General features: G+C 36.7%; 1 protein-coding gene across 2 annotated transcripts in view; it reads right to left on the minus strand.

The window, feature by feature from the left end:
• Positions 1 to 2,900: 2,900 nt before the first annotated feature.
• BRD1 (bromodomain containing 1) overlaps positions 2,901 to 14,169 on the minus strand; it is a 64,845-nt gene continuing 53,576 nt past the window's right edge. For both annotated transcript variants that reach the window (XM_054826676.1, XM_054826685.1), the window contains exons 11-13: positions 9,219 to 9,328; positions 7,165 to 7,319; positions 2,901 to 4,365 (exon numbers count right to left, since the gene is read on the minus strand). In XM_054826676.1, coding sequence (XP_054682651.1) covers positions 4,182 to 4,365; positions 7,165 to 7,319; positions 9,219 to 9,328 — 449 coding nt within the window. In that variant the 3' untranslated portion in view covers positions 2,901 to 4,181. The remainder of the gene's footprint in view (positions 4,366 to 7,164; positions 7,320 to 9,218; positions 9,329 to 14,169) is intronic.

Raw genomic sequence — 14,169 nt, forward strand, 5'->3', positions numbered from 1 at the left:
AATGCAGGCAGTGAATGCTTCCTCCATTTACATTTCACTGCTCTATTTGTGGTACAGACTTGGCAAAAAGAATGTGTTTTCTTTCTGCAGATAACCACCTGTACCCACACAATCACACCTCAGAGCTAAGTTTATTTCCATCCCCTGTGAACATCTCCAAGACAACCTTCCTTCACCAGCCTGCAGGACAGAGCAATTGTCTCATCTCCAAACTGGAGTATTTTTGTTGGGGGTTGCTGCGTGTGTTTTTCTTGCACTGTGTTACTAGCTCTGAGTACTTTTCTGTTTATAATGCTATAGAACGCACCCCTAGAAGTACACCTGTGAAAAGAAAACCAACAGCTACATAAAAGTGTAAAAAGTAACTCGCCTGTCACTAGCAATTAGACACAAAGAGAACCAGAAAATCCAGAGTTGTCGTTTTATGTGCTAGCTCTACAGATAAAAATAAGCATTCCCAAAGCAGCCCACTTGCAGCAAGAACATTGGAGAAAACTAGTTTTGATGGACTACAAATACTAGAAGCAGAAAAGACTGTTTACCAGTAAAAAGTTTCAATAGCATTTTGAAAATATTGTGAATGATGGTCTGTGTGTATTGCTCCCTCTAGTGTAAAAAATACAAAATCACCATCAACAAACATTAAAAAAAAAAAATCACAAAGTTTGGTAACAAACTGTTTTCTTTAAAAAAAGGTCATTCTCTATCCACATTTTTTCCCTAAATATTTATAACATGATTTCTCACATTTTAATACAAGAGAAAACAAATTTTAACTCAGTTTCAGCTTCTGATCCAGGATTCTCACACTATTAGCAGGAAATGACCGTACCAGAATGGAGTAGTGAATACGCAGATCTACACCCTGTATTTACTGTTCTCATGCTCCCCAAGAAATCAGTAAGATACAATGTGGTGTTCCCTTTTTGTCCCCCCCTCCACTAAAATACTGATTTCCACTCTATTACAATGTTACAGTTATTAATGTGTCATAGAACTTGGTCTAAAATGTAGTGAAGCACACTTTGATATGCACGTATTCATCTGACTACTGTACCCGGTTAGGCCCTAGAATTTGGAAATAAAGCTGTTTAGGGAGTCTGGACTTCCTTTCCTAAATAGGTATGAAATCCCTTAAAAACACCCAAGCCACACTGAAGACAGGAATTATTTTAGACTTTAACCCAGTCTGCAGAGCCACTGGACGATACGTCAGTGTGAGAACACGGTAACAGCTGTGGCCACCGCTGCAAACCTCATGCTGGTTTCATCAAAATACACAGTGTGGTTCATTAGGATGCTTAATGGGCCTCTTTTAATCTGTACAGTTTTCCAGCTCAGACTTCTCTTCAGTGCAGACACCTGTAAGATCAACGCAGCGAAGTGACCTTCTCCAAGAACTGATGCAGCTGTCTCTGAAGAGAAACACCAGACAACGAAACTTGGAAGCCTAAGCAAAATTCAAACTAAAGCTTTCACTGAAGACATGATTAAACAATGTTACAGAATAATTAAATTAATGCTCAGCTTGTTTTGGAAAAAAAAACCAAACCAAACCAAACCAAAACAACCAAGCTCTTTGTGCCCCTTCCAATGTTGCTACCATGAGAAGCAGCTGAGAACTTGGGAAGCCTTCTAATCAATCATTTTGCAACTGTATCTTTTTTTTACTGGGACTTCATACTTTACAGGTATCAAAATTCTGATCTTACAAGTACCAAATTATCATCTTGCTACTCCTACTGTAACTGCGATTTTGGCTTTCCAGGATCCGACACTAAAACAAATAAACAAAACCACCAAGCATTTTCTCTGCTTGCCAGTGAGGCTGCAAATCATTACCCAGTTTCACACACACCAAATCTGAGTATATTTAGTGGAACAAGTCTGAAACACAATCTGATGCAGGCTACTTTTTTTTTTTTTGAAGATTCTTAACAGGCAGTCCTAAGACTGCAAGTGATTCTACTGCCGCAGTATTGCACAAATTAAGCTCCATTCCCTTCAAAGGTGAGCATGGTTATGTGGCAGATCCTTCAAGTCATTACACACGAGTCCTATTTAAGGCAAAGAAACAAATTTTTGCTTTTGGTTGTGGATTTTTTTCCCTACCTGATGTGGCTGTTGTTTCTACCACAGCCGCGCACCTCAATGGCAGGATAACCTGCCATCACTACTCCCCCTAAAGCTCCGCTTACTGTCAAGACTGAGAAAACTATCTACTTGATCATTTGTGAAACTTATCCAATTATCTTTGTAATTATTACAGTCAACTATAGGTGACTGGTCTCAGCTAGTGTAGCCTAAGCAGAATACCTACCATGCAGAATGCGCAGTAAGGATGACACTGCATGCCACAGCAAGAAAAGAAGTCAGGTTCTTGAACTAGCACCTCTGTACAGGTCAGTCATGGAGTAAGAAAATGGGCACTACAGCAAAATCTCAGGGGCTAAATTCAGGACAAAATTAACAGTTGAGAAAGAAATTTTATTTCAAGCTTCTAAGGGGGTATTACAAACAATAGAGAATAAAAACATTAAAAACTATTTAAAAAGTAATTGTCCCTTTAAAATAAAGATTCAAGCAGGTTTAACAATGAAGTATGCTATTCAATGAAGTTTTAAAAAAAGATTTAAAAAGTATTGGTTTTGCTGTATTTGCTAATCCTTTATAAAAAAGCTGGGCATAAATACTTCGTGCATTCATATGCATTATTTGGTGTTTCATATTATATAACTTGGTACAGTATTTAAGATATCACTGCAAAAGAGTTCAAACACAGTGCATTTATAAATAATGGAGTCATTATAAATCACATTGCAAACATACCTTGCCATTTTCATTGTTACAAATTCAGTATCTCAGTGAAGGTAGGAATAAAGTAGCTACAACAATCAATATCTTGACTTTATTTTTTTTCATTTTAATATAAAAATGCAGTTCTGGAAACCCACCCTCCTTCTTCCCCCTGCCCAAACATAATGCTTTACTTCTTAAAAATAAAAATAAAGTACTAATTCTATATACATCACATGTACCATACAAAAATGTATCCAAAGTTTCTATTGCTACCAAAGTGTTCTAAATTAAAAGTTACATAAATCCCCTCATTGGAAACAGAAGATTACAAGTTACAAAAAAATCAAATTACACACAAACCATCAAGTTATTTTATACAATTTCCAATACATTTTTCTCCCAAAGCAAGTTGTCTTCTCATGTGCCTGTATAAAAATGCATATCAATATATTTGTCAATTTTATTTTTCATTATAAAGCAAATTAATACATTTTCTACAATAAATAAAACACAGGGAGGCACACATATCAACAAAATTAAATCAATGGGAGATAAATGGGATATGGTTTTGAAAGAAATAATGTGCTTGCAAGGCTTTAAGCCAGGTTTGTTTAAAACAAAAACAATCGTAAGCTATTTTGGGCAACAATGGAGTGTTTTTGGTGATTTGCAAGTGATGTACATAGTATAATTTTTTTTCTTGATGTCTTTCTCACAAAGTACCCTCCAAAATAATGCAACTTCCTTTCTTAAAATACATATTTGTAATTGTAAATTTACATCAATCTTAAATATGTGGTACTTTGTGCAAAGAGCAACGATTTACACAAACATTCAGAAGTCTTTTTCAGAAGCTACAGACCAAGGAAGAAATGATACAAGCAGCACCATATTGTATATGATTTAGGCAAACATATATTTGATGCCATTTTGATATTAGGCTTTAATATCTACTAAACACCTTAAGCTGGAAGATGGTGCTTAGGTAACTTAACCTCAGAAAGAAAGGAGAAAAAAAAAAAACGCATGGAAACAAAAACCAACTCCCTCCCCAGCAAAATTATAAGAGGAATTAAAGAACTACTTCTAAAATCAGAATAAGTTAAGTGTTGAATATACATTTATGTACAATTATGAACACTATGAACAAGACATTTTAACAGGTTTAGTGGAAAATCCTCCAAACTACAACACAATAAAATCATTAATCAATATGGCAATGGTGATTTAGAAGAATTGCTCAACTATTTCAAGTTTGCAGAACTCAGCCACTGAAATCAACAATTAAGGGGTTGTATCTTCAATACATTCTTTTAGACAAAGAGGTTCATTAGTAGAGTTCAAGTCTGTGGGGTATTTTTCACGCCTTGGTAGAATCTCTGTTAGTCAATATCACTGAAGTCACTGACTGGTTCTCCATGGACTCTACTCAGGTGATTCATAGCACGATCAAAAGCAATTCTTACTGCTTTTCGTATGCTTGAGTTACGTCCTTCCATCATTTTTAACTTGTCTATGGTCTCATCTATCCCAAGGGGAACCATTTTGGATTTGGGAAGCCACTGCCTGTAAGAAAGGGTGAAATAAATATGTTAAATATAGAATAAAACCAAGAAGTTTGTCCAGAAATGTCAGGGCTGCTATACTGTGTTTCTTACACAGCAGATCAGCTTTACCATCTTAAAAAGTGATAAAATTGCTTTTAAGATAGTATTTACTTGCCTTAAGTATTTTTAGAACATGAAATTTTAAGAAAGCCTCTTCCACAGAACAGAGAATACATTCCAATTCAATGACACTTAATCATTAAGTATCAACTGAATAAAAATTAGCATGAAATACTGATGCAGTTTAGTTTAAGAATAAGCAGCAGCAACTGACAGCAAACATGGCTCAAGATTCACTTGATACAGTATTGTTTCTCTTCATTCTTTCATTTCCATTATTACAAGGAATTTGCAGATGATGAATTTTTGCTTTACATTTAAGGTATCTAAATTTGGTCTTTATGCGGAAAGCTAAACTATCAAGGAAGTTCTGCTTAGTATGCTTTTACCCCGCAGTATGAAATCCCACTAACTCAGTATTCAGAGTACTTCCCCATTTTAAGCTCCACGATTATCATTAATTGCTGGGCATAGAGGAGTGATAATGAAAAAAGCTTTACATCCCATTCTTCTAGTTAAAGGAAAAGTATTTTACATATATAATTAAAAAACAAAGTAAATTTACTTCATTCCCATAAATGTTTATCTTAATCCTCTTTTCTTATGTTACAGATGTTAAAGAAAACAAGAATCAGGTAAACTAATGAATATCTATTAAAGTATGTTACTCTAGCCTGTAATTCTAACCCTGCAAAAGGCAGAAGCCATGCTTCTGTTGAAAAACTTCAGTTTGGGAGTTCATTTGGAGCCAAACAAACCTCAAATCAGACAGTAAAGTCTGACATAAAACATTTTATTCAAAGATTATTTTAACTGAATAAATTGGTCTCTTGAAATATTATTTTTTATTAAAGCACTCTAAACTACAGCCCTATTGTACTGATCACATGCACTGAAACAAAACAAAAATGTAAAGAGTCAGTACAAGGATACAGACAGAACAGTAAAGAATAGTAACATCAGCATGACAAGCAGCAGTCTAACAATTATCAGCTTTAATACAGATGAGAGGGAAGTTTTAAGAAGGTATTTTCAACAGAAAGCTTGCCAAGTTCTCCAGATGCAAGTGGCAAAGGACAAGAAACAAATGTGACTATCTGAAAAGGTAATCCATAGGTGACAAGCTGGTATCACGGACTGAAGATGACATATACCCTGCAAGTGAATGAAAGTGACAGATATGGATTCAGGAGTAAAAGAGACAAAAGTAAGTTAGAGTGATGAGGGCCAAAATAATCAGGATAAAAGAACCATTTCCAAAAAAAGTTGGAGGGCATGGCAGGGAGGAGGGGAAAGGTGATGGAAAAGTATTTATCCTTTCCTGTCCATCTGTGCAGAGTATCCATTACAGAGAGCTTTGCATAGTATTTTCAAGATTTAGGACCACCTGCATATAGCGATGAATCAGAAAGGTTTAAGCTGCAGAGGACTCCCAAGATCAACAAGCAATCACAGCAATTATGAAGAAAGTGGCTAGGGAGAGCATGCATGACACTTGTGACACCAATAAGAGAAAAATGAGAAACAGAATACTGAGTATGTTTAAATGTGGATGTTCTCCACAAACAAAGGCAGAAGAACGCAGGATCTGATGGAATCCTGTACAACTGAACAAAGATGACAATAAAAAAGTACAAATTAATTAAGAAAAGATTTGAAGAACAGAGAAAGCAAGCCAAAGAATCGTGATTATGCAAAGGATCTATGGGGACAGAAAAGCAAACATCAGTTCTAAATTTCAGGCAAGAAGTTATTTAAGCTATAGTGTACTGGGACAGAGAGAGTCAGGAGAATGGCAGCACTTCCAGACATCACATATAATCAGCTAAAGAAGACACTGGTATCTGAAAGTGTAAGCAAATTCAAGAGTAAAATTGAGATATAAAAAGACTTAAAGCTAGCTTGACCTGTGTGGAAGCCTGGAAAAGAAAGGGATTAAGAAGAACACAGGAAAGAAATACATAATTTGATGAAGAGAGAGGTAGATCAAATGTTTCTGTATCTGCAAGAAAAAAACCAAACCACCCAACCAAACAAAAATACTAAACAAACAAAAAAACTACAAAAAAAAGAGAAAAAAAAGAGCTAGTGGAAGGGGAAAAGAATGTTTTATTGCATGAATTATCCCTTCAGGCTCCACACAGCATATTGCTGATACTGAAAGAAATGGAAAAAGGAAAAAAGTTTCATACAAACATTTTGAAAGGGCCTAGAACTTCAAATGAGAGTGTTAATAAAGCATTTAACTAGAGAGGTTAAAGATTTCAAGAAAACGCACTTGACCGGGGGGGGGGTGGGGGGGTGGCGGTGGGGGGTAGGGGAAGTGTTGTCATTCGGAAAGCAATGAGGTGAAGGCTGATACAGATAAATACTGAAGATTATTACCCTTTAAAAAAATCTGTTTAGCCAAAGAAGCAATTTTATCCGGTCAACAAATGAAACCAGCTTGTAAATCACACCAAAAGACTATTTAACAACTTATGTTATTTTCTTCCAAACTGACCATAAAAAGGTATCTTTCAGGGATGATATATTTGGTCCAAGAATAGACTCAAATATGAAATTTTAACATTACAGTTGATATTTCCATAGGAATGATATCCATGGAAAGATAATGTTTCAATTTTCTTTTAGACTAAAGGTACAGGCTTTTAAGATTTTAAGTCACTGCATCAAACAATACATTTCAGTAACATACCAACTTCTTTTATTGTCAAAAAATAGTACTAAGAATAGCTTCTCATCTGATTTGGTCTGCATTTGTTCTCCAATTTTCAGTACATCCAGAGGTGGCACTGGTATAGTAACACCGTTGTGATGGCCAGCAACACGAGGCATCTTGGGGTCAATGATCTACAAAAAGAGAAGAAAGGACAGTTCTTATTTTTTAAATTACATCATTTATTTTAAGGACGTATTACAAATAAAGTTAATGGGAAAAGAATCATAAAGTAAACAGCCACTGCATATAAACTGGCTTTGTGTTACACACTTACATAACTTCTTGACATAAGCTGAATAGGCATAGTGGAGGCACACCAGTAGATTTAACTGAAAAAACTCTCTCTAGAGCGTTTTTTACCCATATCAGCTCTTCTTAAAGTCACATCTGGATTTCACTTAGTACAATTTTGCAGAGTGACAAGCAGGTTTCAGGAGAGTTTTCTAAAAGCCGTAACTGACCTCAAATTTGGGGGTTTGATTTTCAGATACCTTAGAGAAACAACCTATGTTAAGGTATAAATATTTGTTTCTGCAAAATACAAGCTCCACATTCAAAATCTGGAGCAAATAACCCTCTCGACAAGCAAAAAACCCAAACAGAAAAAAGAAATCAGGAATTACTTTCAAGTATCTTGCATATCCGATTTAATGACTCATTTTTCAGCAAAACATGCAGTTACAATCAGAAATTCTTTCTAAACAGAGGTTGGGGAAGGGGGGAGCATGAAACTAATGGGAAAGCTCCTTTGTAGGCAGATCACAGCATTATCAAGTGCTCATCTTCCACCAAAGAAGGGTTATGTTACTCCATGCCTGTTCCACCCATCTCCTGTCCTACAAACTCCTGTTGTTTTTCTAGCATCCACACTGGCACCAATCTTAATCCACAGTAAACTGGTTATGGGAAGTAAATCAACAGAAAGCTAACACTGTGCGGAGTTTGTAGAAATCAGGAGAACAACTTTCTTCTCTTGACTGAGGTTTAATTCCTCAATCAACTCATCACACACTCAGAGAAACACCAGTGCAGACACAAAGGAGCGGGTAGAAAAGTAGCCCTTTGGTCATGATCAGCTTAAATCTAACACTAAAGTGCTAACACCATTCAAGAGACAATCAAATCATCAAATTTTCAGCATCTGACCCAAGAGTGTTCGAGTCGCCCACTGAGGGCACTTGTTTTCACCTGACTCTGTATGATTACATTTCCTGATGTGCTGAGCACACACATATTAAAACAGACATGATTGTCCAGCCTATTATATAAATCAAGACGTAGTGTATGAACTATTTCTATAACCCCAAATGCCTGAAGGCAAACACTTTATCAACAATGTTCTCCCTGCAAAGTCAAGGCCTTTTCTGCCTCTCATACCAGCCCACCAGCAAGTAGGCTGGGGGTGCACAAGGAGTTCGGAGGGGACACAGCCGGGACAGCTGACCCCAACTGACCAAAGAGATATTCCATACCATATTGACATCATGCTCAGCATATAAAGCTGGGGGAAGAAGGAAGAGGGGAGCGTTCAGAGTGATGGTGTTCGTCTCCCCAAGTAACCGTTATGTGTCATGGAGCCCTGCTTTCCTGGAGATGGCTGAACACCTGTCTGCTGATGGGAAGTGGTGAGTGAATTCCTTGTTCTGCTTTGCTTGCGTGTGTGGCTTTTGCTTTACCTGTTAAACTGTCTATCTTGACCCACAAGTTTTCTCATTTTCACTCTTCTGATTCTCTTCCCCCTCCCACTGGGGGGAGCGAGTGAGCAGCTGCATAGTTCTTAGTTGCCAGCTGGGGTTAAACCACAACAACAGGTATTGCACATCTCAAAAGATGGGTAGGGTAGTACGGATTATTGACTCAACATCTGATATTGCAATAGTTTTGAAAACTGGATGCATGGTAAAGAGGGCAGAATAATCCACCTTTATTCAATGTGAAGGGGAATTTGTCAATTACCTTAAGTTCATGCACCAATATTTTCAGACCAGAAACACCATCACTAGCGTACTGACAGGAAGCTGTGTACTTACCAGAGCTGGGTAAGAGGGATATCCACTGCATTTGGCCCATACTACTTTTAGAGGCTCAAGAACAGATGTTGCAGCATCAGTTGAAATCCACATACTGCTATGCCCAACTTCTAAGAACAAATAATAATTATAATGTTAAAGAATGAAACCTCAGCGAAATCTGCAGTTCTATGCTCCCTCATCAATATCTCATGATTATTAGACTCCAAATACCAACACCACCTTTCATGCACATACCAATAAAAAGCAGGTAATATTCATAACAGCTCTTTAAATTATACTAATGCTTTAATCCAAGCCTACAGATAAAAAAGAAGTTTTTAGACACTTCTAGAAACAGCATATCTTAAAACACCTTAATTCTCAGAAAGCATTTGCCAAATTCTAATAATCCTTTCCCTTTGAAAAAGCTCAAAAGTAAACATAAAATTATGGTACTCCAAATAACCAGTTTCTTTCGAAACTACAACAATCCTGTCAAAGCAGTGATGATACTGAAGACCCAAGTTGCACAGTACGTTTCCAAAACGCTGGATATCCATAGTAGGATTAGCACCTGATAACTTACAATGCTTGTCTGGTGTACCTTTCTATTCTTATGCATAAATTCTAATCTGTATTGTAATTTCTATTTACTTATTTTTAATCAGCTTTCTTGGTCTCTCTGCCCAGCCCTTTTCAGGCAGCAAAGTTCAAAAAGACCAACAGGGCTCAAGGAAGCAGCTGAAATGGTGTTTTTTTCCTTCTCAGGAGACAGCATAACAGAAAACTGAGTTTATGACACTGATCGCTTCTACCAGAATCCTCCGTTTTCTTCTCTGTTGCTCACCACTAGATTGAAGCATGGCATAGGTTTAAGCCTTTCAGTCAACCAGAACCACAACTGGCCCCTACACATGCAGGGATACGTTCAAGAGACTGGGCAAAAAACAGTGAGTTATCCCCTCAAGATGGAACTGGGGGCAGAAAAAGTAGGAAGAAGGTAATGGAAGGTCACAAGCTGAGGTGGCACTTGTATGGGGAAACGTGCTACCAAAATACGGTTCAGAGGTTGCAGTTGTGCTTTTTTTCAACAATAAGGCGATACTTAATAGGAGTAGCTCTCTACTTGCCAAAATACAATTTATTCCTCAATTATTCCCAATCTGCTCCCATTTAAAATGGGCAATGCTTATTTAAAATGAAATGTGGCATGCAGATATACATTCTATCTCAACATCACAAAAAAGTACTGGGGAAAAACAGTGGTTTCTAACCTTGTAAGAGTAGAAATAGCAAGGAAAAAGTGTTTATGGTGATCACACACACACAAAAAAAATCCAAAACCCAAACCCAATCATTCTCCACAATATATTCTAGGTCATTTTTCAGCCATAGACTAATTAATTCAATTATAATTTATTTTTAATCTATAATGGTATCAACATTTCAAGAAAATACTTCATTGGGAAGTCTAACTTCAGAGATTCACAACTAGGTAACATCAGTTATCAAAATGAAAAAGTTCATAAAAACTTGCTACCACAGCACAACAAAGAAATTAGATGTTTTTGAAACTAAAAGTTGTTATATGTTCCATTATATGTGTGGGTATCATAGGAGAAAGAGAAACAAATGCAGTTTTTCCAGTGTCTTTAAGACCTTGAACGCGTCTCCTAAAGAAAACAAGGATCTTTGCTATCAATCCCAGCAGGCTTTACAGAATAGATCTTTAATTAGCGGATTCCATTATACAAAACCATGAAAATAATTTGTCTTATTTACACTATTTCTTACTTGGACTACATAACCTTGGGAAAGCAGTTACTAAATCTATTTACTAGTTTGTTTTTTCCTTTCTGTATATTTTTAGAGAGGTCGTTCTAGTACATTCTTCACTTTCTCATTAAAAGCCATAATAATATTCTTCAGATTTACAAACATACAATACACACAAATATAGTACATACAGGCATTCTTATACTTCTAAGAGTATAGCTGAATACAGAAAATACTGAGTATTATGGAAAGATGTTAAATCCAGATGAACCATTTTGGTAATATCTCAGAATAAAACAATCATAGCAAATGCTAACACAACAGAAAAACCAATTTAGACAACTTCTTTATTTCTTTGCTCTATTGATATCAGTATGTTAAATATTAACACACCAGTTAGAGTCATGAAGGTACATAAAAACAGTGTAAGTCCTCTTCTTCAGGGCAGCTAACAAGAAAGAAAAGAAACCTACATTATTCTTAGCTGCAGAGTTGATATGGAACAGAAAATGGTATTTTCATGTTGAGCAGAAGGTCCTACACAATCTGACAGGATGCACACAGACAGATTCCCTCAGAGACTTCTCAGATGTATGTATACACAGTAGGGAAGAGTCTCAGAATTCTTCCTGGTCAGAATTTATTCCATGTGGTGATAGGGGGTTACTACACTAGCACATATGGTTACTAGTTTTCTTTTACAACATAAACTCCCTTTTATTTCCTCAAGCTATGAGAGACAACGAATTTAAATTAGCAGTCAGGACAATGTACTGCTAAAGATTTTAAATAACAGTACATCCACTAGCTGAAAACCAACAGCTCTGAAATACCACAAACCAGACTTAAGATCCTGCACAGTTTAGGGTAAAGATAAGGATGTCTCGTTACATTTTTCCTCCCCTTACAGACTTTTTACTTATTATAATAGTTTTTTAAGAAGTACTGGTTTTTTCGGTATCATTCTCATAATAAAGTCAATGCATTTAATTTTTTGTGGGAAGTTGAGCAAAACATCCATTAGGTGCCAGAGTCACAAGCCTCAAAACTTTAAGGCACTTCTGTCTTCAAAGACAGAGCTAAGAACTTCAAAACCCAGTATCTGCATAGCTTTCAGCAAGGAATGCGAGCTCTTCATAGGCCAATTTTATTTTAAACCAGAAACTTTAGCCACAAACAGCAAAGTCTATTTTACTGAAAGATGACCGACTTAATAGTGCACAGTGGTGTTTTCTTCTTTTTTGTTTTTTAATTACATAAAGGAAACTGTGATTTTAACACCTAAGTCTGTAGACAAATCCACTGACACTGAGCATACTTAAGCTCCAAAACTAGTGCCACCTAAGAGGTGACTGTGGTATCTGCATCGTAGATGGATCATTCTTTAGCACAAATGACAAATCAAGACTTTCCTTCTTTCCTTTCACTGTGTAACTCATGGCTGGACAAAGCGTCCTCTCTGCTGTCAATGTTACCTGTTGAAATTAAGACCATACAGAGGGAAAAGCTATTTGAGTCAAATGCAGCAAAATGCTCCCCTACAACCTGTCCCCAGCCCACTGTTGCTCACCAGTCTGATGTGACTGAAGGGAAAGACAGCATACAGCATCTAGACACTGCTGGAAAAAATACCGTCACTAAGATTTACTGACGGGAAGAAAAAAAATATCTGACAAGAAGGTGGATCAACTGACTGGACAAAGATGGGGACAAAGAATTGAAAACTGGGACAAAAAGCACGAGAGCGCCTGGGAACAGGAGAGCTAGATAAAAATCTTGGATCAGGGAACAAGGAATAGCCAGGCAAAAGGCTTGGGCAAGGTTCAGGAGGGACAAGCAGAATAATACATAGCCACTTCAGCACAGCAAGTTCCTGGCCCTATAAAGGAATCCAAGACCTACAATCCCAAGCACATATCTGTATAGAGCAGCTATTAATGAAAACCACTTATAGCACATGTCTATTCATCTTCCAGTGCTCTTGCACACCAAGGACAACAAGCTATTACATACAGATAATTCCACCAGAAAACAAAGAAAACCCTATCAAGCCTACAAGTCCAAGCCCCAAAAGTTAGACAGAATTCTGAGTCACTTTTGAAACTTTAATTCATCCTCTGTATTTATATCTCAATATAATCTTTATATTTCAATGTAGAACACATTTTTCCGTTAACAGTCTTAACTTGTCCACTACACTGAGTGGACATAGCATACCTCAGTCTCACAAGTCAAAAATGCTGAATGTGGCAGCAGTATTACAAAAAACAGCATGCCCTAACTCGCACATTTGTCTTTGTGATTTCAATAGCACTCTTGTAACATTGTTTGCATTTGAACTAACATATTTCAGTGTGTGTGCATTACAGCAATTACATCCATTTATCAGTTCCAAACTGCATCTCATCATAATTGCAGTATTACAACATACCGTGCCATAGGTTGTAAGATAGCATCTTGTAATTAGAAACAAGATATTCCTTGGGCCTAAAGACAGCATAACTGTATGCACTGTGTTTATTTCTAAAGCATATATGCTCTGTCAAACAGAGTATCTGTTTGAAACATTTTGCCAGGAATGAACAACTCTAAGTTTCTTTGTAAAATCTGGGATTTTACTGATAAATCATGGTAAAATTCCAGTTATGCACAGAACGTGAGCAGGAGTTTTCACTTCACTCCTACTTATTTCCTCTTCTTGATCTATTGAGGTAACAAAGTGCAGAAGGCAGCCAAAAAAGCTCAAATTAGACAGAATACATAGTAATATATAAAATAATGCTATCAAATGCCTCCTTGTAAGCAGCTGTCAAATGTGCCTTGAGAACAGAGACAGAATCAAGACAGATCAAGGAGAGCTTTGAAAAAACAGGTACAGGAATTCTAAGTGGAAAGTGTTAAATATAAGACTACCCAGGACAGAGTAAGAAAAGCAAATGGAAAAGGTTAAGTCCTATATAAGAGATTACCATACAGAAAATAAAAGATACTAAACCTGAGAGTAATGAAGCAGTAGCTGAAAACAGATTAGCTTCAAGAAAGAAAAACAAAACTGGTAATATGGGGAGGAAAGAACAGACTAAGGCAAACAAAGACTCAGATAAAAGCACTAGAAAGACATGAAAGAGTCCTGGACAAGGAACACCCAGGATGAGGGGAGGAAGAGTTGTAAGGTCAGAAACCAAAGACACGC

This window comes from Grus americana, chromosome 1 (assembly GCF_028858705.1).
Source record: "Grus americana isolate bGruAme1 chromosome 1, bGruAme1.mat, whole genome shotgun sequence".
Classification (NCBI taxonomy): domain Eukaryota; kingdom Metazoa; phylum Chordata; class Aves; order Gruiformes; family Gruidae; genus Grus; species Grus americana.